This window comes from Chinchilla lanigera, unplaced genomic scaffold (genome assembly GCF_000276665.1).
Source record: "Chinchilla lanigera isolate Chin_1 unplaced genomic scaffold, ChiLan1.0 scaffold00073, whole genome shotgun sequence".
Classification (NCBI taxonomy): Eukaryota; Metazoa; Chordata; class Mammalia; order Rodentia; family Chinchillidae; genus Chinchilla; species Chinchilla lanigera.
The window spans coordinates 6787646-6814971 of record NW_004955474.1 but is presented as its reverse complement, the minus strand read 5'-3'; the positions used below and the strand labels follow the sequence as shown (position 1 = coordinate 6814971).

General features: G+C 46.4%; 1 protein-coding gene across 7 annotated transcripts; it reads right to left on the bottom strand.

The window, feature by feature from the left end:
- Positions 1-65: 65 nt before the first annotated feature.
- N4bp1 (NEDD4 binding protein 1) lies at positions 66-18904 on the bottom strand (the record flags this gene model as incomplete). Of its 7 annotated transcripts, none has more annotated exon segments than XM_005401396.2 (8): positions 689-775; positions 1461-1572; positions 1874-1923; positions 2983-3090; positions 4858-4965; positions 8107-8203; positions 9884-10014; positions 17211-18904. In XM_005401396.2, coding segments are annotated over 7 exon segments (2256 nt in total), but the record flags the coding sequence as incomplete, so codon positions are not given.
- Between the last annotated feature and the right edge of the window lie 8422 nt (positions 18905-27326).

Genomic DNA, 27326 nt, shown 5'->3' with positions numbered 1-27326 from the left:
TCCAGGGGAGGTGGGCGGGGAGCCCGCTTCATGTTAGTGGACAGGACATATTCACCTCAAGAAAATATACTTTAAGAGCAACTGCTTTCCTTAAGAAAGCAACTCTTTTATTTAGAAAGGCTAACCATATCCATTTGTCAATATCCGCTTTAAGGAAAATAGTTTTAAAAAACATAAAAATGTAAATACACTGGAACTGCTATTAAACAGTTGTGAACAGGCAGAAAATGTATACTTTTCTCTTACAGAAATGTTAAATCTGTAATAGCAGCATAATTTATATATAGAAAAAAGCTGGTTTTGGAAATCCAGGGTTGTTCTTATACACACCTTTTCCTTTTCTCTATACAAGGGTGTCTACACGAGGAATGTCTTCATCAGGAGCTTCCCAGCACGTGCAGCCTCTGCACTGTCACCAGCGGCCTCAGCTCGGCAGCCTCAGTCCAACACCATGGCAGAGAGCGCGTTCAGGTCTTTCATGTACGGGTGGGCCACCAGGATCTGGTCGATTTTCAGCCTCTGTTCAGAGTCCGGGAAGATCTTCAGCAGAGCCTCCCTCAGCTCGCTGGTTTCTGCAGGGGACCTCTGGGCAGGCAGGGGCAGGCTGGCCAGGAGTGGGAGGCGGGGCTGCAGAGGGAGCCAGGGGCCCGGGCTTGCTCCCTGGGTCCGGGCCAGAGGCTGGTGGCTGGCGCTGGCTGGCTGGGCACCAGGGACCCTGAGTCCAGGGTCAAACATGCCCACCTTTGGCAGAGCGCTGAGCAGGGGCTGCATGTCTCTGCGGACAAAGTAAGTCCTGGTGAGCTGGGTACAAGATAAACAGAGAGACTTTAAACTATGTGCTGCTGGTTCTGAGGCTCCAGAGGCTGCTCCCTGGCTTCTAAACCCGACACCAGACTGCCGAGCAGTGGGGACACAGGCTCCCACAAGGCACCATGAAAGACCACAGGTAGTACTTCTGGTCTGTCAAAGCAGGGACTGTGCTCCTCATGTGCTGATCTTACTCTCCGAGAGCTGCTGTCTGAAGACCACACCTGTTTCAGTGCTAACCCAAAGATGCACATGAGATTTTAAAATACAACCCGGCTGGGCATGGTGACCACACCTGTAATCCCAGTACTCAGGAGGCTGAGGCAGGCGGATCGCCGAGAATTCAAGGTCACCCTGACATACACAGCAAAACCCTCTTTCAAAAAGTAAAACAAAACACAGACCATAGTTCCCACTCTTCTGGAGATCCTCATTTCAGGTAGGGTCTGGCTGATGGGAATTAGAAAAGGGACCTACCCTTTGGGCAGAGGCAGCCCTCATAGACCTATGGATTCTGCCCTGCCTGACAAAGCATGGTGAGACAGGTATGTGCACAGCGACGGTGTCTGTATCATTTTTAAAAATTCCCAGAGACTCTGGCTTGCAGTTGAGAAATGAAGCTAAATGTTCTCAACTTCGAAAGCCTGACTAACCTGAGCATAGTCACTCTCCACAGGAAGCAGGGCCAGTTTCCTCATCAGCAGACACCTCTGTAAAGAGCCACGAGGCGAGAGGAAAGGGGCAGGCAGGCAAGATCACCCCGACCTGGCACCCAGAAGAGGATTTTGTAGTTGAGGAAAAAGGGGATGAACTGATATTCTCCCAGTGTGGCAGGAAAGTAAGTGCTCATCTGTGCATTAAAACTCAAAAGGCTCCAAGACAAAGGGCTTCCTAGAAGACAGCTCTGTGCAGAGAAAAAACAAAACAAAAAGCCACCACCCGGCACCACCCAGCCCAAGCCTACAGCCACAAAGGCAGTGCTGCGAAGGGCGAAGAGCAGCAGCGAAGTCTCCTAGGCTGGAAAGCGGGGAGCAGGTGAGGTACAGCCCAGTGGGAAAGCACTCACCTGGCAGGTGAGGCCCTGCGTGCATTCCCCAGATGGTACCCTGAAAATACCTCCAAAACAAAATGAAATGAAATACAACCTGGGACACAGTGTGTCTTTCTCCTCCTAGACCCCCAGAGCCATCAGTGCAAATACTGCTGGGGTTTACACAAAACAGGTTATATGCTCTGCCAATAAGGCACATAAAAAACCGATTAGTAATTTTTGTTACCAGAGAACTGTGCAAACAGAAGCAACTACTGGCACTCAATAATCACTATTTTCCTCAAAAAACAAACCTGCCAGGTGCGGCGGCACATGCCTCTAATTCCAGCACTTGAGGAGACTGAGGCAGGAGGATTCCAAGTTCAAGCTCAGGCTGGGCAACTTAGCAACACCCTATCTCAAAATAAAAAAGGGTGGGGATTTAGCTCAGTGCAAAGGCCGTGTTCAATCCTCAGTACCAAAAAATAAAACTCAGCCAGACGGTTAACACCTGCAATCCCAGCACTTGGGAAGCTGAGGCAGGATGACAGCAAGTTCAAGCCTAGCCTGGGCTACATAGTGAGACCTGGGTTACATAGTGAGACCCTGTCTCAAAAAGGCCAAAAACAACGAACAAAAACAACTCAAACTTCAACAAAGGAAACCTAAAGGTTAGATTTAGGTCCTAAACTATCAAACAAATTTCGGAAAAATAGGCACTACTGGGTTCTCCATTCAGTGATGGTAGAAAGTAACTGTCAGGTAGATTCCTGAGTCGTAAATAAATTAATGTAAGCACAACCTACATAAAGGAAGTGACATGGAAGGTGAATGAAGAAAGGCATTCACCCACACAAACTGAGCCTACCCAGCATTCATAGGAAATGACCACCGGCCTGGAAAATGTTGGGCTCAAAGAAAGTTTAGGTCCCTACCGCTCCTAGGATTAAAACAAAAGGGATAAAAACTCACTCTTTGGTCTTTTCAGGTGCTGGCTTGGTTTCCACATGTGCTATACTTTCACTAAATCTATGGTTTTAAAGAAATTAAAATGCCATTCTGAGTTTGCAGAGATAACGTTTGTACAAAGCACAAGGTATCAGATTGAAAAGAACATTCAGACACAAGGTAATGGGAAGCAATACCTCAGAGAGACCTCCTTCTGAAGAAACTCTTCTAACCGAGGTCCACTTCTTCCCAGAGGGTCATCAGGAACCATAAATATGTCCCCCACAAAGGTGTACTGGAGTAACCTACAACACAGAAAAGTCACAGAGCTGAAGCAACCCGACTTTCTGTGGCTGCAGAAACCAAGATGCAGCTCCAAGTAGTTACCCAATTTCAAAGCCACGGTCAGCCTACAAATTCTAAGACCACTTACCTGCCGTGAGGGGGAAAAAGTTCACACTCACATTAAACCATTTTAATTTTCATTTGGACACAGAAAAATTAGTCCAAAAAACTTTTAGCAGTTGTCCCCACATTTTTTATTAGACCTTTAGATTTTTTTCTAGGCTTGGGAAGATTTTCCTCATGTAACTATGGGATTTAAAGACTTTCTGCTTAGGCTATAACAGGTGCTGTCTATGAAAGCTTAATTCTATAGTAAAACTGGAATGCGTCCATAGGCAAAACCACCGCAATAACCTTTTTAAAAAGGAAAACAAGGACATGGAGGGGCATACCTACAAGCCCAGCACTGGGAGGCAGGTGAGGCTAGCCTGGACCATAGAGTGAGACCATGTCTCAAAAAAAAAAACCTTAAAAAAAACCCTCAAAAATTAAAGACATAAAATAAAAACAATATGATACGACTTTTCTACAAAAGAAAAGTCAATCAGGAGGGCGGTAGTTATCAAGTGTGGGGCAGGCTGGGGCACAGGAGTAGCATCCATGCCTCGCATATGTATATGAAGCCCCAGGTTCAATCCTCAGCACTGGGGTGCAAAACCCTTGTGCTCGCGTTTGTTGTCCAACCTAGCTTTCCACTTTGCTTATGCAAGTTCTGGATCAATGGATCAGTTAGCATCTCACTCCATGCAAAGCCTCCACGGAGCACCTAATGAGCATGGGGGGAAAAGCCCAGCAGGACCGTGTCTGGAGACTAATGGCTCATCAACTGTGCCCAAAGGTCAAAGACCAACTCCCGGTTCAGCTCCCAAACCCACAGCGTGCTCTTTTCTTCCTCCCCCTGCCCCGTCTTTGCAACTGTATATGGGTCAAAATCCCTGCACCACTTAACCTTTACCTGGGCAGTTATAGCAAAGCTTTTCGAAAACTCTAATAATTTTGCAAACTTTCAATACCAGACAAGGAGCAACTGAAACCCCACATCTCATCATGCTGGTTTACATCTGGTTGTACTTGGCTTGTCTGTTTTCATTTCATGTTTTAAGACTGGGGCATGAATGGCTTATGCCTAGCACACAGCTATATCATGCTTTTCGTTTTGCATAACTGGTCAGGCGACACTTGTTAACGAGAAGTCCTACAAGCCAGTGCTCACTGATGTAAAGGCAGTTTCCAGTAGCCCGATGTGTTCACAGGGTCACGTGCATTAAAAAATTTACTGCAGCACAGCCCAACCCTGCACGTGTTCCCTGTACAGATGATTATGCTGAACTGCCGAGAGCTCCTGACAAGTATCAGATACCAAAAGCAGAAATGATCTCTCCTACGCCCCTCAAGAAGTGAAGCCCTAGTCAGCACACTGCTTTTGGTCCTGTCCTCTTGCCCGAGTCGTGTACTTCAGAAGTCACGTGCTCCTCTTTTACTTCACGGCTGAGAGAGCAGGCAGGCAGGGGTTTGCCGCATCGCCCGGGACGTGGCCGGCACGGCAGGGACCACTCGGGTGCAGAGCAGCGCTGCTCGTCTGCCACTGTCTCCTGCAAGACGCACACGGGACACGAAGCAGGCCACACGCAGAGTCCTTGGCAGGGCCCAAGGCACGGCAGGCAGGCAAAGCGCAAACAGAGCAAACACAGAAGCTTTCTAACTAAAAACAAGTTAGAAAATATTACCTTTTTGTAATAATTTCTCGCCAAGAGACGGACTCAGTCACAAATTCTCTGAAGTTATCATTTGTTACAATTATGCCACCAGTTTTGTCCGCTAAATGTAGCAGAAACCTATAGTAATACAAGAGAGTTTCAAATGAGCAAACAGACACCCCTGGCTTCCAGAGACTGTGTTATAAGCAAATAAAAGGACATCCTCTACTTAGGAAAATCAAAGAATTCAACCCAGCCTGCACAATAGTTTTAAGTCTCTGTCAATTAAAGACCAACTAGAAACAATGAATATTTATGAAATTAGTGTTTATAAACAACTTTTCCGTACAATCTAATTTTTAAAAATGACTTCAGCTATAATGTGCACACGTTTCTAGGAAAGTTACACGACCAATAAGCAGCACTGAGAACATCTGAGGACCGCAGCAGTGGTGAGCCAGAGGACACGAGCCAGCGAAGGTGCCACTCAGTTCCTGCTGCGAGGCTGCAGGACTCTGGCTCCAGGTCAGCTGCTCGGCACAGTCAGCCCTGCAGCTGCTTTTTAAGTTCATACGTTCATTTTCTGCTTTGATTTGAGAAGAGATGACAAGAATAGTCACTGTGTATTCTGTTTAGCCTAAATTTTGGATTTACTCAAAAGCAAGCTACAAAAGGGCACATGGAGATGACAAAGAAACGGTAAGAAAAGTGTTCTGTTTAATGGCTGGAAGTTACTTCTGCTCGCACTGTCTTAACAAGAGATTTGTAAGGGTAATGTAAATTTTTTCTATTAAATTAGGATGACTACATATGTCTGAGACAATGTAGACAAAGGCAGTGAAACAAACTAAATCATGAAAGGTGCAAACAACTGCCCATAGAGTAATGTGTTCTTAAAGAACAATAAAAACCAAAACAAAAAAACCAAATCCAGTAGGCAGAGTGGCACACACCTGTAATCCCAGCACTCAGAGGCTGAGGCAGGAAGATCTAGCAAATTCAAGACCAGACTGGGCTATATACTGAGATCAGGTCTAGCCTGGTCCACATAGCAAGATGATGTTTCCAAAAAACAAAAAAACCCAAAAAGCCCAAACGGACAGAAACTAAACACCAACTGCTAGGTGTGGTAGTATACCCCTGTAATCCCAGCACTCAAGAGGCTGAGGCAGGAGGATCAGTCTGGGCTACAAAATGAGTTCAAGGCCAAACCTGCACTACATAGTGAGATCCTATCTCAAAAAAAAACACAAAGATAAACAAACCAAAACTAAAAAAAAAAACAAAAAACAACCAAGTTTCATTAGTTTCAGGGGTCTTAGGTCCGTGCCTTGGAAAATAAACATGATTTAGTTCTGATAAAAATTTTATTTCTGAATTACCTGTAATGGCAGAGTGAAGGAGCAATGGTGCTCAGGTAGTAAGGCTTCCGCATGTGTGCGTGTACCATGAACAAGACCCAGAGAGCCGAATAAAACCCGCAGCTATGTATCTGCATGTGTGCCTGAGTTCTACAATGCTAGGAGACATGAAGGCTGTCTGAGCCCAACCTGTCCTTCTGTGGGCGCTCTCCAGGGCCTGCCCTCAACCCTGGGCCGGCAAGGACGCAGCCTTCTCACCACTGCTCCACACGCTGTCCCCAGCTCACAGGCCGCTCCTCCACATCACCTGATTCTCCCCATCCGACCTGGCCATGCAAAGGGCAGTGCCAAGGCTCAGATTCAAAACGTCCCAAGGTCTCTGGTGTGGAAGGGACTGGGGCACAGGGCGTGCTGCTCATCAGCGGGTGCGTCCGTGGATGAGTGCAGCGCCTGAGTGTGCTGGCTATGGGCCCCCACCAAGGGGTCACTGTGCTCCTGCCCGCTCCTCCCTCTCTGCTCCTGGCTGTGCAGCCTCTCCTCCACCATAGCCTCTGCCATGCCGTCCCTGCCCAGGAGCCAGGCAGCCACAGACTGACAGAGCCAAGGAAAGCTCTCTTCCTTCACGTCGTGGGTGCCAGGGATTTTTTCCCAACAATGGGAAAGTGACTAGACATGCTGTTGGTGCGAGGACCCAAGCAGTAAGCACGTGTGTGCGGTGCTCCCAAGTCACCTTGGCCGAGCCCGGCTCTCTCCAAACCAGCTGCTCACTCCTTAGCTGCAGTCACAAGCTGCACTACCTTCAGTAGGGCTGGGGAGCACTCGGGGAGGAAAAAACAAGCAGCTGCTGCTTAGCTGCCCAGTGCAGACTCCACTCACGATGGCTCACATCACTATGCGCCACTGGTTAAATTGCAAGGGTTTCACTGGGTGTGGTGGCTCATGCTTGTAATCGTAGCTACGTGGGAGCTGTGGCAGAAGGATCACAAATTTGAGGCCGGCTTAGGGAGTAATGAGACACTGTCTCAAAATGTCCCGGGGCGGGGAAGGTGCCCCAAAGCACTGCCCTGCGTTACCAACCTGCGTCCCTTCTCTCCCAGACACACATCAGGGGAAGGGTGTGGCACCAGCACGTCCCCAGAGCCTAAGAGCCTGGTCAGCAGTCAGGCAAGGTTTTAGGAAAGACACATACGAAGTGTGGACTAAATTTTAATGTCTCGGAAGCACCAGCACTGCTGAGCCATCTACCAGGGGAAGAACCGGAACTTCCTTCTCTCAGGATCAGTCGAGACAGCTTGCACGGTGTGGAGGACACCCAGAGGAAAGGCATCACCATGCAGGCCCAGCGTCTGGCCACACCAGACCCGGACAAAGGGATGACCCTGAAAGCTACGCTCTTTCCCACCCTCCCTTTTTCTCTGGCATGTGCTAAAAAGACAGGGTGCTGCCCTGACTGGTGTCACATTTCCGGGCTCAGCCTCCAGGACAGTGGGGATGACAGGTGCGCCCCAGTGGACCCAGCAGGAAGCCACTCAGGGCTCCACATAAAGGCAAGATAGGCACAACATGCACCAGAAAGATGACCCTAGGTACCTACCTCAGATACATTTTATTAAAAAACAAAAAGCTCTAATTCAACAGCTTTTGGGGCTGGGGATTTAGCTTAGAGGCACAACGCCTGCCAGGCAAGCGCAAGGTCGTGAGTTCAATTCCCGGTACCGGAAAAAAGCCAAAAAATAAAATAAAATAAAATAAATCAACAGCTTCTTTTGTGATGTTCCTAAGCTCACACAGCAAAGACTGCTAAGCACATAACCTTAACAATCATGAACTGTGAAAATCCTCGGGCGCTTTGAGCCCACATCACCCACAGGAAGGCCCTCCCCACCCGCCCAACTCCAGAAAGGAAAACCTTTCATACCTGTCATCATGAGACGCAATTCTTTCTCCAAAGACCATCCGAGCAGGAGTTAGAGATAATATTCCAAGCTCCTGGAGCTGGGTGAGGAAGTGCTGTTCTGTTCATGGAATAAGTTGAATACACATATTCAGAAAAAGGCTCTCTTCCCAGATGGTAAATGAAAGTACACCTGAACGCCTGCCAAGGGGAGTTGTAAACTTTTGTTCTATTGACTCAGTTTTACTAACTCACTGGAAAGAAAAAAAAAATCCAGTAAGACCTATACTAAGGCAAATGCAATGTATCAATTTACTTTGTCTTGTTTTTGTTTCAAGACAGAGTCTCGCTGTGCAGTGCAGGCTGGCCGTGAACTCACTTATGTAGTCCAGGCTGGCCTCAAACTCATGGTGATTCTCCTGCCTCAGCCTCCCAAGCATTGGGATTACAGGTATGTGCTACGATGCCTGGCTTTTGGTTGTTTTTAAACACAAAAAGCCTCAGTCCAATTGCTTCTTAAAACATAAACCTACGTTTAGTGAATCTTGTCATTTAGATCTTTCCCAAAGCCATACTCCAAGCAGTAGGGGACAGAGAGGGCGACCAGAGTGGTAGAGAGTGGGTGAACATCGGACAGGAAAGCACACCCGCAGGTGCAGTGGGGGAGGAAGCCACTCTGCCAGTCCGAGAGAGGTGTGTGCGGCTAACCAAAAGTCCGTCAGCGTCTCCTCCAGCTGCCGGGCCAGCCTTACTACCTTTACAGCGTGGGTGGTAGCACGGAGGGCCATAGGCATATTTCAGAAACCCAGGAATGAGCAAGAGAGGCTCACTGCCTTCCATGCAGTGGCACCAACACTGGCCCGGACTGAAGCGGCTGAAGAGATTGACTCCCAGAACCACACAGTGCACAGCGTACGCAGACTTGGACTCATGCAGGGGTCCAGCTGAAAATCAGCCACAGAAATAGCAGATCTGCCTCGCTCCTCATGTGCCTTCTGTCAGGACACACGCTCTCCAAACTGAAGCAAGCTGGCAGTGCTCCGGGCACCTCGGGAGGGCTGAGCTTGACTGCCACCCATCCACCTTTTCTCCCTGGGCGCTGAGGTGTGAGCTGCCTGCACAGCCCTCAGCCATCTTCCTCCAGGGCCTGGTCTGTCTGGACTACTTCAGGACTGACGTAAGTTCAGCTCTTTCGTGTGGCCTGCAAGTAAGCCATGAAGCTCTATGATCAACAGAAATGGTTTAGACTACTAATTAGGCTACTGAAAAAACAATGCAATAGCCAAACGTAACAAGGGGCCAACTCAACAAGTGGGCTTTACAAAATACTATTTCAGCAGCAGAAACCCAGCCTGATAGAGGCCACATTTTAATTTTTAGAAAGTCAAAAAAATTTTTGTGAGGCAGGCGTGGTGGCAAACGCCTGTAATCCCACCACTCGGGAGGCTGAGGCAGGAGGACTGCTGGGAGTTTGAGGCCAGCCTGGGCTACAAAGTGAGTCCAAGGCCAGCCTGAACTGCACAGCAAAACCCTGTCTAAAAAAAAAAAAAAAAATTTGTGGTATTTAATAAACTCTAACACAACTTTGCAACAACTACAACACAACTTTGCAACAACTACCTTTCTCGCCTCCCTCCCTCTACCTTTTGTACTGTCACACTCCCTTCAGCAGATTCTACAGAAGTTGGAGCAGATTTACCACTCTGTGGTTAATGCTGCTGGCTATTCTCAGTACCAGCCCCAAATCAGCAGCCAATTATTAAACGTCTGCCCAGGAATCCAAAGAAAGCAGCTGGCTCACCTGTGACATTGGGGTCCCGTCTCGTTCTCCACTGAGGGACAAACACAGTGATGTTTCTGTTGCCAAGCTTCCAAAAATACTCAACCGCAATTGCAATTCCACGACAAGAAAAGAACTTTTTCAGGCCATGGCTAGAAGAAAAGTAAAATTACTTCAGTTTAAAGTATGTTCAGGGTGTAAGTTTTAAAGCAAACCATCAACAGAATGAAGAGACAACCCACACAATTGGAAAAAAATCCTGCCAGCTACTCATCAAAGGACTAGTATCTAGAATACTAAAAAAAGGAAAAAAAAAAAAATCAGAGCCCCCGCTTATAAAGATTCAATCCAAAAATGGGCATCTGAAATGAACACACACTTCTCAGATGAAGAAGGAGAAATGGCAAATACATGAAAAAATGTTCAACATCACTGGTCATTTGAGAGATGCAAATTAAAACAATGCTGAGATTCCATCTCACTCCGGAAAGAATGGCTGCCATCAATGAATCAAGTAGAAACAAATGCTGGGGAGGCTGTGGGGGCAGGGAGGAACCCTCTGCATTGTTGGTGGGAGTGTAAACTGGTACAACTACTATGGAAATCAGCAGAAATCCCATTTGATCCGGCTATTTCCCAACTAGGTATCTTCTTGAAGACACCATATTACAGTGCTACATGCACACCCATGTTTATAGCAGCAAATTCGTAAGTTAAACCTTAGAAACAGCCTATGCCTGTCAAGAGATGAATGGGCAAAGAAAATGTGCTGTCTATACACAATAGAGCACCACTCTACCACAAAGCAGGACAAAAGAGGCAGCTGCAGGAAGCTGCCCCACACAGCAAGCAGTGAGGAGCCCTGGGGCACAGGGGTCTTAAAAAGCATCTCCTCAAATAAATCTCAAGTATTTCAAGAATAAAAAGAAGAAAAATACTGTCCCAGAGATGGAGCGGGTGTAGATTCCCGCCGTGCGGCAGCTCCCTGCCCTGGCTAGCACGCTGCCCACTGCACCAGTGGGTGTCAGCTGTGCTCTCGTCCTCCGGAGCAGGGTGCACACCGAGCAGCAGAGGGGATAGCAGATTCGGAAGAGCAGCTCCTCTTATAGCAGCTCGCACCCACCCTCTCAGGGAACTGCAAGAAGACCGCAGAAGGGCCCGGAGGTTTAGCTCAGCAGCACAGAGCCTGTCTGGCAAGTGTGAGGTCGTGAGTTCGATTCCCAGTACCAAAAAAAAAAAAAAAACAAGACTGCAGAAGAGGCCACTCCAGCAGACTCAGGGAAGCAGATACATCCATTCTTGATAAAATGATCCAGAGTCCTCTGTTCATCTAAAAGCACCCAAACACGGCAAGGAGTCTAACAACATGACATCTGTGACTGGAAAAAGAGTCTGTGGGGGACAGTTTTTAAATCTTTAAAAGAGAGTAAACTGGCTGGGTGTGGTGGTGCACGCCTGTAATCCTAGCACTCGGGAGGCTGAGGCAGGAGGATCATTGTGAGTTCGAGACCAGCCTGGGCTCCAAAGTGGGCTCAAGGCCACCCTGAACTGCATAGCGAGACCCTGTCTCAAAAAGACAAATAATAAAATAAAATAAAACAAAATAAAATAAAGGATAAATCATGTATTATTTTAACTGCTTAACAGTTAATGTCACCAGCGCCGATGTCATGATCCAAAATACAACAGCCTGTTATCTCCTGGGAAAATGGAAGAGTGCATGTGTTTAGTCCTCAAAAGGATAAACCCTTCAAGGAAACGCACCAAAAAGGCCTGTCAAATGCCTTGTGTTTTTCAACAGACAAATGTATACCGCCCACAGCGCCTCTTTTCCAGCCTGGCTACAGAGTGAGTACAAAACCAGCCTGAACTACACAGCAAGATTCTGTCTCCAAAAGAAAGAAAGAAAGAAAATACCAAAACATGTTTTCCATATCACGGCAGACACACAACTAAATGAAGCTTGTCCAAAGCAGAGGATAGGTGACAGCTGATTTAAAAAAAAAAAAAAAAACTCAGCGCACCTGGAATCCTGGCACTCTGGGAGGCTGGCACAGGAGGATCAAAAGTTCAAGCCCAGCCTGGACACCTGAATGACTTGGCAAGACACTGTCTCAAGGTTTAAAAATAAATGAATACAAAAGGCCCTGAGATGTAGCTCAGTGCAAAGGCCCTGGGCTCACAGCAGACGAGACAGTGTGGGGGAACAGAGAAAGCCCTTCCAAGTTACCCGACAGAGTGATTTCCTCCCATAATGTCCTTCATACGAACAGCCACGGAACCTGCTAGAGGAAGATTAGAGTGAGGCTCGGTAAAACGCACTGCTCTAGCAAGCGAAGGGGCAGACCTCATCTGCAGGAAAACCACCGACCCAGACAAGTCAGGTGCTCTTTTGCTGAAGTTTCAGGCTGACGGAGCCCAAAAGTTACTTGGCCATGCTGCGATGTCTGGCCATCCACCGCAACCAATTTCCATGACTCATCACTTGACTCACTCACAGTGTCGGGAAAAACCAAGTAAAGATATGCATAGTAGGCAGCACAGGGAAATGTGCCCCGGAATTTCTCACGGTGGAGATGAGCTGCACACACCAAGTCACACTGGGCAGCTACAGAAAGGAAGCTTCAGCTTTGCACAGATCCAGGAACGGTGAACCTGAGCCCCGCTGGGTGCGGCTACTCTACCCTCGGCTACTCCACCCTCAGGTCTTATTGCTTAAGGACTCAGATTTCCTTTAACTACTTCCCCACTAGTTGGGTCAAGTGGGTGAGGTTTACCCAGCAGAACTTATGCAACCCAGCCCTTAAGGATCCAGGGATGCTCAGTCCTGAAAATTTGACCTCCACATCTGTGGGAGGGGCCAGTGAGGCTGCCCAGGAGAGGCAGGTAAGGCCCAGACCTCTACGCAACACCAGACATGACTTCGAGCCTGTGTGATGTCATTCAAGTTACAGGAACTGCTGCCTCCAGAACTGGTACGAAGAGATCACGTTTTAAAAAATAAAGCACAATACCTGACACATGACAGGTACTTCAAGATTTACACTACTTGTTTCGCCAGGCGTAGTGGCACACACCTATAATCCCAGCACTCGGGAGGCTGAGGCAGGAGGATCCTTGTGAGTTCAAAACCTGCCTGGGCTATAAAGAGAGCTCAAGGTCAGCCTGAACTGCATAGTGAGATCCTATCTCAAAAATAAATAAATAAATAAATAAACGACTTATTTCATTAAATAATATCTTCATTTAACATTTAAGTTGATCATTAGAATGGCAACCATGATGTCTGTAAATGAGTGAAGAGTCCTTTAAAAATCTTAATCTAGGGCCAGGTATATAGCTCAGCTGCACAAGTGCCTGCCTGGCAAGTGCAAGGTCCTGAGTTCAATTCCCAGTACCAAAAAACAACAATAAAAATCCTAATATCTCGGGCTGGGGTATGGTGGCAAACACCTGTTATCTCAGCACTCCGGAGGCTGAAGCAGGAGAATCACTTTGAGTATGAGGCCAACCTGGACTACATACATATAGCAAGACCATTTCAAAAAACAAAACAAAACAAAATTCCTAATCTACTGGGCCAGGGGCGGGCGGGGGGGGCCTGCTGGGCCCACAGGCCCCACCCACCCCACAGCAATACCTGGGGTCCTGGGCACAGGGCAGCCAGCCTGGAGCCCTGACTGTGGGCCTCACACCTGTGGGCCTTACCCACCATACCCAGCTGGGCCAGGCCCAGGTGTAGGGCCCTGCAGGGACCTCTGTGAATCGTACATATCACCAAGTGCCTTCAACACAGCTCTCTCCTGCTCGCCACTGGGTGAAGTGTCGGGCCCTCCTTCACGTGTCTCCAGCCACCAGCGCAGGGGGCCAGGTCCCTGTTTCCTAAGGGTCCAAGTAAGTATGTACATTTCTCAGGCCAGGGCCAGCAGGGGGCTGCCTGAAGCCCATTTTTCATGCTATTACCTCTGCAATTATTTTTTCAAAGGTACTTAGATAACAAGAGATAAGTTTTTCAACCTAAAAAATCCTAACCTATAGCCGGCTGTGGAGCTGCACACCCGTAATCCCAGCAATTGGGAAGGTGAAGCAGGGGGATCTATGTCAGCCTGGGATACACAGCAAGAGCCTATCTCAAAAAAATAAAAAATGTCGCACACGCCTGTCATCCCAGAACTCAGGAGGCTGAGGCAGCAGGATCAATTCAAGGCCAGTCTCAGCTGGCTCATAATGAGCTCATAATGAGCTCAAGGCCAGCCTGAATTGCATAGTGAGACCTTGTCTCAAAAAAACCAAATAAACCAAAAGCAACAACAAACAAAAACCAAAAACCTTACCAAAGCAAACAAATATCCTATCTCTACGTCTTCCATTCACCAACAAGTCTTTATTGAGTACCCACCATGATGGGTCCATGGCTGTTGAGGGTAGTTCCATGAACACAACAGACAAGCCCCCTCACTGAACTCACAATCTAATCTAACTCACACTTAGTGTGGAAACATCTGGTTTGGAGTAGGGTTAAATCCCACCCCCACTCCAGCTAACTTTCAGTTTGCTGTGATGAAATTCACATAAAATAACCATCTGCAAGTTACCACTTCAGGGGCATTTAGTACACTCACAATCCTGTGCAAGCACCACTCATATCTGGTTCCAGAACATTTCCGTCACCCCCAAATTAAACCCCACACCTATCAGTAAGCAGTTTCTCTCCAGGGTTAATTTTAATCACTGACATTTTCAGGTCAATCTATACCCAATTAAGTAACCATGTCTCCTTAGGCAACACATCCTTTTGTGAAAGTTCTGCCTTTAAACTGAAACATCTGAATTCAACAGAAATTCAGATCCTCCTCCAAATAATCAGTTATTAAGAAACATTAGCAAAAGCTTGCAGATTTGCCTTAGTGCACAAATCCGTGGTGTTCAAAAGAGAAAGCACTGTCCCAAGGGTGTCAGGAAATAGGTGCTCACATTCTGGTATCTCAAGGACTAGGAGGGCACAGATGGGGGGCACACGCCGAACACTCTGGCTCTGGTAGCCAGCAGCATTAACTCCACCGTGACTCCTAAGGGGCCACCACTCCTAGAGGTACTTTACAAAGGATCCCATCAGGGCTCAACCCCTGTCTACTTGCACCCTTTTTCTCTGAACATCCGTGTGGGGCATCTTTCCACGTACAGAAGAGTTTCCACAGGAGGAAGTGCGGAAGTAAAAGGGATTAAGATGCAGTATGTATCAATACCCCACCAGGAATATATTCACTATGTATCACAAACATATACAAACAAAAAAGAATTTTTTAAGAACAAGTTTCTAAAAAAAAAAAGAAAAGTTTCTCAACCAAGTTGGGTGGTGCACACCTGTAATCCCAGCACTTGGGAAGCTGAGGCAAGAGGATCACTTCAAGTTTGAGACCAAGGGGCTGGGGATTAAGCTCAGTGGCACAGCACCTGCCCAGCAAGTGCAAGGCGATGATTCCGGGTGGCGGGGGTGGGGGTGGGGGTGGGGGGAGCAGGGCGGAGTTTGAGACCAGCTTGGGCTACATAGCCACCTGTCTCAAAACAAAACAAAACAAAACAAAAATATGGGGCCTGGGGATATAGCTCTGTGGTAGAATGCTTGCCTAAAAATGTGTGAAGCCCTGGGTTCGTTCCCTACTGCTAAGAAAAAAAAAAAAAAAAATTAACCAAGCATGATGGCACGTAGCTGCAGTCTCAGCACATTGGGAAGATCCCAAGTTCGAGCTCAGCCTGGGCAACGTAGTGAGACCCTGTGTTAAAATAAAAAATAACAAGATTAGGGATATAGTTCAGCGTGAAGGCCCCAGGTTCAATCTCAACCTCCAGTACTACAAAATAAATATATAATCCTAACAGGTATCCTAAAAATTCAGGTCATTAATCTCTTAATGACCTGAATGTGCAGAATGTGAGAATTACAGGTGTGAGAATTCCAGGGAAAAGGTCATACAAACATTCAACAATTCAAAAAAAAAATTTTTTAATATTTGGCAACTTCTCCCGCATACTATGTATAGGTACCATATATCTTGAATTGTGACTGAGGTAGGAGGATCACAAGTTGAAGGCCAGCCTGGGTAACTTACTGAGAACCTGTCTCCCAGTGAAACGGGGTGAGTATGTAGCTCAGTGGTTCGACACTTGTCTGGCATACCCAAGGCCCGGTGTTCAGTTTCCAGGACCAAGGGCAGACGGTTAAATCTGCCCTGCAGCTGCCTCCAGTTTGAAGCCGTCTGTAGTGAACCGCCAGCTAATATTACAGTATTTTCTTGGAACAGCTGAGTCTTAGCCAATCACATAAAGCAAATTCCTCACAACACCGTGCCCAAATAAGGTGAATGCAGAGCTGTGACCCATCAGGCTATCTCTGTACCCACTTCCTTTTTCTGTCTATAAATGCTGCCCATCCACTCTGTGAGGTGGACTCCTCCTGGTTCTGAATGCTGCCTGATTTATGAATCAGTCTTTGCTTCAATTAACTCTTCCAAGTTTACTTTGTTTTTAACAATGGGGTGACTCATTTTGAAAACTAGCATTTGTCGAAATGCATGATAAAGATGTCCTGAAGGACAGCTGAAAAAGCAAGAGACTGCAGCAAACAAAACTGAGGGGTGGTGGGCCCTGCCCAAAATAAGCACTCGGCACACAGTGGGGTGGGGACGCAGACCCTCATTCGCTTTGGCCTCTACGCTGAAACACCCTTTAGAAAAGGAAACCAATCCCACACCTTAGCCACAAACTGAAAACCTTAAGCGGAGCTCCAAGACAGGCTGAGCAGAAATGATGGCTCAACTCTTTCTACTAAGAGCAAACAGAAACTTAGCAAGAACCCAGGACCACACTGAAAGCTCAAACTGACTAATTTCCTCAGAAAGGAAATTGCTATTGTTTCACCGACTGAAGCAGAGAAGAAATCTGTCACCCTTAGTACCTCTGCACACTCTCGGCTACAGACTGAGCACATTCCAGCCTAAAGAGACGGGAACATCTTCTTTATTATAAGCTCCACCCTTGTGTTTAGAACCTAGCAGTACCTACAGTACTGAAAAGCTGTAATTTAAAACTCTCTATACTGTGTATCATTGCACCATGTGACAGAGGTCAGATTCTCTACCATCTCTTGCCCACGGGGATACAAGTTCACAACTCCAGAAGATTAAATGCCAAAAACTTTCCTTTCCAGCCAGCTGACGACCTCCCTCTCCCTGGCAGGCTCCACATCAGAGACAGATGCACATGCAGTCCTCCGCCAGGGCCTGCTTCGAAGACCAAGACAAGAAGCCCGCACCGGCTGACACCGCGAGGCTGTGCGCGCTGCACTTACGTGATGGCAACGTTGCTCCCGTCTATAACAATATGCTTCAAATCCGCTCTTCCGGGCTCATTTTTTAATTCCAGCTTGTAGGGTACTTTCAGCGTATCTCGAAACCTTTGAACGCCTGTAACTGAGGAATCGATGTGATCGGAAGGTCCTGCCAATCTTGCCTCACTAACTGAAGGTAGCAGCAGGGGCAGCGGCCCTGCTGGTGAGAGGGGTAGACAGTTTGGCTTGGGCTGAAGAGCGCCACAACACCCCAAAGGTTTCTCACAGGCAGCTTTCACATTATTCGGAAGCAAGGCTTCTGCTTGCTGCTGTAAACCATTTTCATGAAAAACTGGGACTCTAGGCTGGTGACCTGAAGCTCCCCTTGAAACAAAATTAACATCTTTGGGACTTGGTGGGGTGACAGAGGCGGAAAGGCCATCGGTTTCAAGGTCTGCATTACAGACATAGCTATGGTGTGGGCCCTGGATTTCGTGTTTCTGTTCTGCTGGGACTGCTCTGAAAGTACTACGTTTGCAGTTTGAGGTACATGGTTTAGCCTCTACTTTGAATGGCAACTGAGAAAACTTCTCTCCTGTATTTTGCTGTGCGTAAGCCTGTGTCTTCTTCGGAGTGGAATCTGCTGTAAGCTCATTTGTGCTGCCACAAATACCTTTACTTTTGGTTTTAGTGGTGTCTGGATACACAGTACTGGGTGAAAATTCTCTGTCTTCTTGGAACCGTTTATTTTCTTTTTCAATTTCTTCCAAGAGCAATAATGGTTCAGTAGAAGGCCCATACTCCCTAATGACCTTTTCAACAATTTCTTGAGAGTAGCCCATGGTTTTAAAAAAGTTGACAAGGATGTTGTATTCCATCTCCTCTGTAGTGTCTTTCACATCCAGACTTAAGTTTTCAGAGTCAACAGAAGAGTCAGAGAGGTCGATGATGACATTTCCAGCTGATGGCTTGCCATCCTGTAAAAGCTCTTCCTCTTGAACATTTTCTAAGGAAAACTGCTTCTTGGTGTGCCTTTCCTCGGAATCAGAAAATCTCCTTTTGCAACAAACTCTCTCTTTGGAAAGGGCCTCCTCGTTGGGGTTTACACCATTTACCGGCTGCACAAAGCGCACATCTGGTGAACTAGAAAAGACCGTGTCCATTTGTTCTGTAAGCTCAGAAACGGGAGTCCGGGCTTTATTTCTCACATCTTCCTGCAGAACAGTTTCATCTCTAGAAACACTCAGTCCTGTGGCAGCATTCTGTGCAAACTCTGTTTGCTGAGCATCTCCAGTTTCACTAACCTCACCGCCTCTGGTTTCAAACAGATTCTCCTCGCCCTGGGTGAGACTCAAGAGCTCTTTTTTCAAGGAAGTGGGCAAAATCAACAAATCCATTGTGTAATTGTCTGCCCGAGCTTCAACGAATTGCTTGAATTCCCTTTTTACCTCTGAGTCTTTCTGACTGCTGGGTAGGTTCTCATTGTTCTCAAAGAGCTTCACAAACTGCTGAATATGACTCCTGGCCATGACCACAGCCTCCGCGCTTCCTCTGATGCCGAGAAGGCCAATGTCCAGGACACAGAGGTCTGCACACGTATCCTGGATCAAGCTTTTCAGAAACAGACTGTGAGCCCCAACAAAAATGCAGTGCATCGCTTTGGGGTAACACTCTCTTTCCTCCAGTTCAGGTTCACAGATGCCTTTGATGTACTCCTGTAAAGACAAAGTAAGAAATTCAGCTCTCTCTACAAAAGCTCCTTAACTGTGGATGTGATGTTACACGTGTACTTACAAACATCAAAGTGATTTCACAAACGATCTTAAGCATGTTTATAATTTTGAGGAGAATGCCATGGTTTCAATAAAAGTTTGAAAACAACAGACAGGCCGGGCATGGTGGCGCAGGCCTGTAATCCCAACACTCGGGAGGCTGAGGCAGGAAGATCGTTGTGAGTTTGAGGCCAGTCTGGGCTACAAAGGGAGCTCAAGGCCAGCCTGAACAGCATAGCCAGACCCTGTCTCAAAAAGACAAAAAAAAAAAAAAAAAAAGACATAAGCTGTTTAATTATCTTTACAGGAATTGGAAACTTTGCATCTGAAAGGCAGGTATTGGCAACATTTTAAGTGTATATCTTGCAGTGTGATCTTAGGTGTTTGCCTAGCTACACAGAATATAATCCTGAGTCTGGACTTATTTTCATCTAAAGAATAAACATCTTTGTTCACTATCAGTCATTTATCACTACCATGACATAATCTAGAGATAACATAGTCCCATTAGAGAAATCTTGCCTTTTGCTTTGCTACCATTATTCTTGGTTTTCAGCTATAATGAAACACAGTACCCCTTGTGTCCAGATTTGTTGAAGTCATTTAGAAAGAACAAGATTGTTTCACAAAAATTTTTTCCAGTTGCTTAGAACAATCTACATCCTATATAATTTCATGGTTTTTTTCTAAGAAGATCAGACTGTTTAAAATAGACACAAACGTAAGTATAAAGAACTAGAGAATGCTAAGAAGCACTGCCATTCTCAAGGGAAGAAAGGGAACTGGGGCTGCTACAGAAGACAAGAATTAGGCGAGCAAGTACGCACACGGACAATGAGACTATCTGTTAACACACCAACTTCAGTTCCACAGTTTGGGTCAGTGTTTTGGTCTCACAGTGTGGCTACAGCACCACTGGTATGATCCTGTGTAAGTTACCCAGTCTTCTAAGCCCAGTTTCTTCAACTGTGAAAGTGGTAAAAATAGTGCAATCACAGAAAGTTGGAGAGAATCAGACATAATGAATATGAAGTCCTGGCAGCAGTGTGTTGCTTACTCAGTAGTAACGTCATTACTTAACTCATCAGCGAAAACCTTCGGAGAGACATTTGTGAGACACGAGCCTGACGTGATACCAGATCCACACTCTCAACTGAAATCACAACGGCACTGCCAAAGTTGGTGCCAAGTCTACCCTGCACAGCACCAGTCCGCAGACGCTCGCCGCACACACCGCACTTGCAGTGGCAAACTCGTCCGCAGTCAGAATTTACATTCACATGTGCACACATGTGTACACATTCCCTGTGCATCCCTGGCTCAGAGCACAGAATCCCTACGAGATGAGACCCCAGAAGCCTGAGGAAGACTTCACAGAGAAGCGAGACACAGTAACAGGGTGCTGGCTGTATGTTCCCCAAGTGGGCCGGGGGTCTTCAGTCCTGGTGGGTAAGCACAGAAGCCTCTGCTGCTGGACAGACGCCCTGCGCCACGCCCTGCACCATTTGGTCTTATTGGTAACATGGTAACTTCATTAAACCAAAGTGTTAACAACTGATCATCCTTTCTTCCTAAACATGTAAACAAAGTGTTAAATACTCACGTCAGCATGCTTAACACTGAAACAGTCTGAAATATTTGTAAAATTCTCCAGCTAAACTCAACATTCTTTATGGAAGTTCTTAAATTAACTCAATTTCTTCACTCGCTTAAGGATATTCAAATTATCTATTTCATACTGGGCAATTATGGTAGTTTGCACTCTTCAAGGAATTAGTGCAGTTCACTAAAATTGCTAAAATTACATACCCAGAGTTGCACTATTTTTTAAAAATCTTTTAAATGTCTGAAGAGCCAGGCGTGGTGGCGCATGCCTGTAATCCCAGCACTTGGGAGGTTGAGGCAGGAGGATCGCTGAGAGTTCAAGGCCAGCCTGGGCTACAAAGTGAGATCAAGGCCGGCCTGAACTGCATAGTGAGACCCTGTCTCAAAAAGACAAAAAAAAAGTCTGAAGATTGCAGTTGCATCCTGTTTCATTCCTCGTATCAGTAATTTGTCTTTTCTTTCTCATGTCGCCAAAAGATTTATCACTTTTTTTTTTTTTTTTTTTTTTTTTTTTTTAAGGCAGGGTCTCACTATATAGTGCAGGCTAGTCTTGAACTTGTTTACATAGCCCAGGCTGGCCTTGAACTCCTGGCAATCCTCCTGCCTCAGCCTCCCAAGTGCTGGGATTATATAGGCATGCACCACCATGCCCAGTAAGATTTATCAATTTTTCAATTCAAAGAATGGATTTTTGTTTAGTTGATTTTGTTTCTATTTTAATATATGTTCCTATCTTTTTTATATTTCTCTCTTTCTGCTTTAGTGTATTTCATTCTAAACTTTAGGTCCTTGAAGTAGAAGTTTAGGTGGAGCCTTCCTTTCTAATGTATGCATTTATATGTTATAAACTTACCTTTGAGCCAGACGTGGTGGCACATACCTGTACCCCAGCACCCAAGAGGCTGAGGCAAGAGGACCACTGAGAGTTTGAGGCCAACGTGGGCTACTTAGCAAACTCAATACCAACCTAAATCTATATAGTGAGACCTTGTCTCAAAATACCAAAAAACAAGCCAGGCCTGGTGGTGCACACTTGTAATCCCAGCACTCAAGAGGCTGAAGCAGGACGATCACCACAAGTTCAAGGGCAGCCTAGACTATAGAGTGAATTCAAGGCAAGCTGGAACTACATAGTAAGATCCTATCTCAAAAAAAAAAAAAAAAAAAGGAAAGAAACTTCTCTTTGAGCAATGCTTCAGCAGTATCCCAGTAGTCTGATATGTTGTATTTTCATTTAGTTTAGTGCAATTTTTAGAACCTTTCTTGAGAGGTAGCTCAACGGAAGAACACTCTTTAATATGCCTGAGACCCTGCGTTTCACCCTAAACACACACACTGGTATCTCTAGAAAAGCCATGTTCTGAAGGTAAAAAAAAAAGTGTTGTTTAGTTTCCAAGCATTCTCCAGTCTCCAGTTATCTTTGCATTACTGGTTTCTAGTTTGATTACTTCGTGGTCAGAACACTCTACGTGATTTCAATTCTTTTCAATATGTTCAATCTGTTTCATGGCTGGGGCGGGAGTTTACCTTGATAGCTCTGTGGGTGCTTGAGAAGAATATGTACTCTACTACCACTGGCTAACCCTCTCTACAGTCGTCTCTGGCAACCTGGTGGCGGGTACAGGCGGCAAGCTCTGGGTCCTTGCTGATTCACTGTTTTCAGCTGTTTAATGGTCTATCAACTGTTCAGGAAAGACAGCTGAAGTCTCCAACCACTACTGTGGATTTACAATTTCTTATTTTGGTTTTGGCAGTTTTGCTGCTCTGCTAGGAATACATACATTTGGCATTGTTATATAATCTCTCCCTCTCAAAATGACCCTCATCATTATGTACTATCATCGCTGATATTTTTTTTTTGCTCTAAAGGCTACTTTGGTAATACTATTGTCACTATACCTTTCATTTGATTAATGCGTACATGGTATATTTTTCTTCGTTTTATTTTTTGAATATTGTTGTACTCTTTTGAGTGTGTATTTTTTTTTTCTTTTTTCTATTTTTTGGTCTTTTTGAGACACGGTCTCGTTGTGTAGTTCAGGTTGGCACTGAGCTCACTTTATAGCCCAGGCTGGTCCCAAATTCGTAACAATCCTCCTGCCTCAGCCTCCCGAGTGCTGGGATTACAGGCATGTACCACCATGCCCAGCTGTTCCACTTTTTATTTTACAACAGAATTATCTCTTGCAATTAAGATTCACACACACGCGCGCGCGCACGAATCCACCCAGAACCCTGAACCTTCACAATGATCCATATCCCCAGTCCTTTCTTAATGTTTTATTTTTGAGACAGGATCTTGGCTAAGGTGCTCAATTGCCCAGGCTGGGCTTGAGCGTATGATACTCCCGCTTGCTCCCAGAGTGCTGGAATTACGGGTGTGCCCCACCATGCTTGGTTTCAATTTTTCATTAAAGACTGACTCTCATAAATTACTGAGTAGCAACAATTTATTATACTCATATTTAGAAGTGAACAATGAAATACACAGCATTATTACATTTTAGGAGCCAGGTGTCATCAGGTACACGGATAAGAAAGACGCTGTAGATCCAAACATCCATCACTTGCATTTGGTTGTATTTGGTATCCGAACATTCTTAGTATAGTTCAAGCCCGTCGCGCCCACCCTGAAATGATCAATTTCCCTTTTACCCAGTGAAAGGAATTTCTATTACTGTACCTTCAACAAACTCAGCTCTGCTCAACACTATCAGCATTTCACAAAGCCAGGCAGAAGACCCTAAGCCCAGGGGTGATCAGAGCAAGTCTCTCTACACCACTGTCATGTTTTACAAAGAACACACACAAGGGGGCTCTGCCAGCCTCACGGCCAGTTCCACACTTGCAGAAGCAGCCGACCCGGGGGAACAACTTCAGCTGCTACCTGCAGAGTGTGCAGGATCAAGTGACAACTGACAGCACCCATGCCAACGCTCACCGAAGGCAGCAACAGCTAAAAACCACCACGACTGGAGAGCACCATCCCGGCTGCGGACTGGCTGCCAGGCATCCCTGCAGCACAGCACAGCAAAGAATGCCAGATACCCACAAATCACACAGGAAGGAGCAACGCTACATTCCCAGAAGCCCTCAAGGCGCGAGAGTTCTACAACGGTTGTGGCTGCACACTTTGGGGATTCTAAAGATACTTTTCTACTTAGAAAACATGTCCATAAGAGTTCTTGTATTATCTTTCAGGTTTTTTTGTTTGTTTGTTTTTGTTTTTGTCTTTTTGAGACCGGGTCTTGCTATGCAGTTCAGGCTGGCTTTGAACTAACTATGTAGCCCAAGGTGGCCTTGACCTCAACAGCAGTCCCCAGCGCTGGGACTGCGCCACCACGCCCAGAGAGTTACTATATTATCTTAAGAGAAAAGTGGATTCACATGACATTTAGGCATTAACAAATCCTGCAGCATGCCACGAATCAGAAACACTACACAGGGACTAGGATGTAGCTCAGAGGTAGAGCGCTCACCCAGCTCTACCACCAGCATGGCAAAGGGGAGGGGCACAAAAAATATGCCTCAGAAAATACAAACTCTTAACATCACTAATCTACTAGTCTACAGTGGAAAGCAGGTCCACTGCACATCTCTATCTGGCGATGTTAATAACATTGATGTAAAATTGACACTAACCATACTAACCACTGTTCCAACACACTCTCAACGTCTGCTTTCTGTTGCACCTTTCTCCCCGCTGCCTCAAGCTCCTGCCTCAAGTTCTTTCCGGAGGAGCTTTCACTGCCCTCCAGGGAAGGGCCCTCCTGCAGTCACACAGTGCACTTCTGGTCACACTCAGAGTCCTCCAGTCTTTACCCCTGTGAAACTACATCTGCAGAGCTCTACAGCTTGACTGTTTTCAAAATATTCCCCTTTACTGGTCAGTCTATCCTTTACTCTTACAGAAAGAACCATGGCAAGCCAACAGTGCCCTGTTTACTATCACTCTCAGGAAAAGGCATACATTTATGTGTGGTGGTACACACCTGTAACCCTAGCATTCTGGAAGGCTGAGGCAGGAGGGCTGCAAGTCAGAGCTCAGCCTGGGCAATTTAGCAACTTAGGGAGACCCTGTCTCAAAATTTAATAAGTAAGTAAAGAGGGATGGGGATGCAGCTCAGTGCAAAGGCCCTGGGTTCAACACCCAGTACTCCACCCGCAAATAAAAAGGCATACATATCTTATCAGAGTCTATGAGCCAATATGTATGAACCCCTTTGACTTGTCTCCATTTATCTTGTGCCTGTAGTCCCAGATACTCAGGAGGCTGAAGCAGGAGGAAGCAAGTTCCAGGTCAGCCTGGGCAGCTTAGCAAGATGCTTCCTCAAAAACTAAAAATAAGTAAAATTTTACAGAGTAAAAAAAAATCCTTTTCCCTCCTTTTGCTTCAGAGTTGTGCCTTCATACTCCACCTTTCCCAGGAGCCGCTCTAACCCCTCTAGGCTGCTGTAACTGCAAACCCGCTGGGGTGTCTTCAGCCCTACATCATACTTCCTGCAGCCCACAGCCACGCATAGCGCCACCCTACCGTCCCTTTCACCAAACAAAGGCATCTCAGCCATTTTACATCTGCCCCCTGAAATCATCACTCTGTGCCAGTCAAACTGACCAACCACAACACCAACAACAAACAGCACCCAGACCGAAGGCCCTTCTCTGCACGCCTCCTCCTCGGACTGGCTCAGCACAGCACTGCCGGGCACCTGCGCTCAGCAAGCTTCTCCTCCTTGCACATGCCCAGTAACCAATGGAGACAGCCTGCCACGCCCACAGCGCCTGGAGCTGCCTGACTGCCCCAGGACCCTGGACAGGTTTTCCTGCATAGCTTCCTTAGCAAAGGGTGATCAGATAAAACCAGCTGCAGGGAGCACCTGACTCTCTGATTATCTTAGATAAACCAGGTCCATTCCGCCCAGCATGAAGTCACTCCTGTCTGAACTCGTAAACATGCCACTCTCCAACGCAACTGTGGGAACCACCTGCTTCTGCCACCCCAGGCCAAGTTCCTGTTAATATGACCCCCAATAATTACTCTGCGCCGCTCTACCCGGGTCTGCCTCTCCCCACCCCACGCCTGCCAAGGCCAGAGCGCACAGCAGGCTTGTGCCATTCCAGCACACCACGCACTGTCTGTACTTCCTACTCCTTCCCCGAGTTCTATGCTGTCACTTCCCAAAACTCTCTCCTGGTCCTCTCTGCCAGCTATACTCAGACTCCTCAGGCTCCCATCACAGCTCTCACTGTTCTAATGCCAATGGAGGCTCCACCCCCACCCCCACCCGCTCATTGGCAGCCACGTCCCCATGGAGCTCCAGGCTCCCTGTGGTGCCAGTCGTTCCAGTCCTGTGAGCACTGTAGGCAACTCTCACTCTTCTCTCCCCTCGCAGGTCTCATCACCTCCACTCACTTGTTATAGTATCAGAGTCACTTCTAACAGCACTGTTTCACTTCCTGCTCAAAAGCTTTCTTTTTTTTTTTTTGGTACTGGGAATCGAACTCATGACCTCAGGTTTGCCAGGCAAGCGCTTATGCCACTGAGCTATATCCCCAGCCCTTAAAAGCTTTCTAAAGCTGTTCTCTGCACAGAAGTAATGCTCAAGACCCTTAGAACCACACCCAAAGTCCCTTAGAGTTGGACTAACATGTCTGCTTATTTTTTGCAGCTGGATTTAACCCTCCCTTCCTTCTGCTCTTATCCAAAATACCTTCAGAGAAATCCGGAGTGTGTATATTAATCTCTGTATGATGTACACAACAGTGCCTTAATTATTTAAAGTATAATGTGTATCATAACCCTACCACATCATTAATTTAAAAAAATTTCCAACTGAGCATGATAGCAGTGTAATCCCAGCGTTCTGTGTGTCTGAGACAGGAAGGTAATAAATTTCAGCCCAAGACAAACCACTCAGGATCCCTCCTATCTCTCAGGAGTCATCCTATTCCCCATTGCTTTTCTTCAATAAACTTTCCTACTTGTAACCTCTGTTGTTCTTTAGAATTCTTTCTGCAACTTCAGGGAACATGAGCTCAGCATATCTGACATCCAGCAAATCATCTTGGAGGTTCCACTGAGGTCTTTGGAAGGAGGTATGAGTTTTCTTTTGTTTCATGGCACCCCTGAAATGTTTCCACTGAATTCTGGATTGTGGCTCACTTCGTGGCAGTCAAGAGGACTGCCATGAGTTCAAGGTCAGCCTGGGATGTATAAGCAAGTTCAAGGCTAGCCTGCACTCGAAAATCTAATTTATTTCAGCCCAACATGGGCAACTTAGCATGACCTATCTCAAAATAAAAAAAATCAATGTCTGATGCCAGGTGGGGTGGTGCATGCCTGTAGTACCAGCACTCCAGAAGCTAAGGCAAGAAGATCTCAAATTTGAACCCAGCCTGGCTCAGTAATGTAGTAATGCAGTGCAATTCAGTGACACTAGTGAGACCCTGTTTCAAATACTGAAGTGAGGGAGAGCCTGGGAATGTAGCTCAGTGGTAGAATGCTTGCCTAGCATGCACAAGGTCCTGAGTTCACCATCTCCAGTACTACCAAAAAAAAAAAGATAAAGGGGGGGCCTCGGTGTGAAGGCCCTGATGCCAATACTCATTACAGAAAAAAACAAAAAGGCAGGAATTTGGGGGACAGTATATGCCAAAAGGTGGACTAACATGCTATGGCAGTCCTACGTATCCTCTGCCAATACTGTACCCATTTTTTACTTCTTTAATAACAGGATCCAGCTTTTGTTCAGGGCAGCAA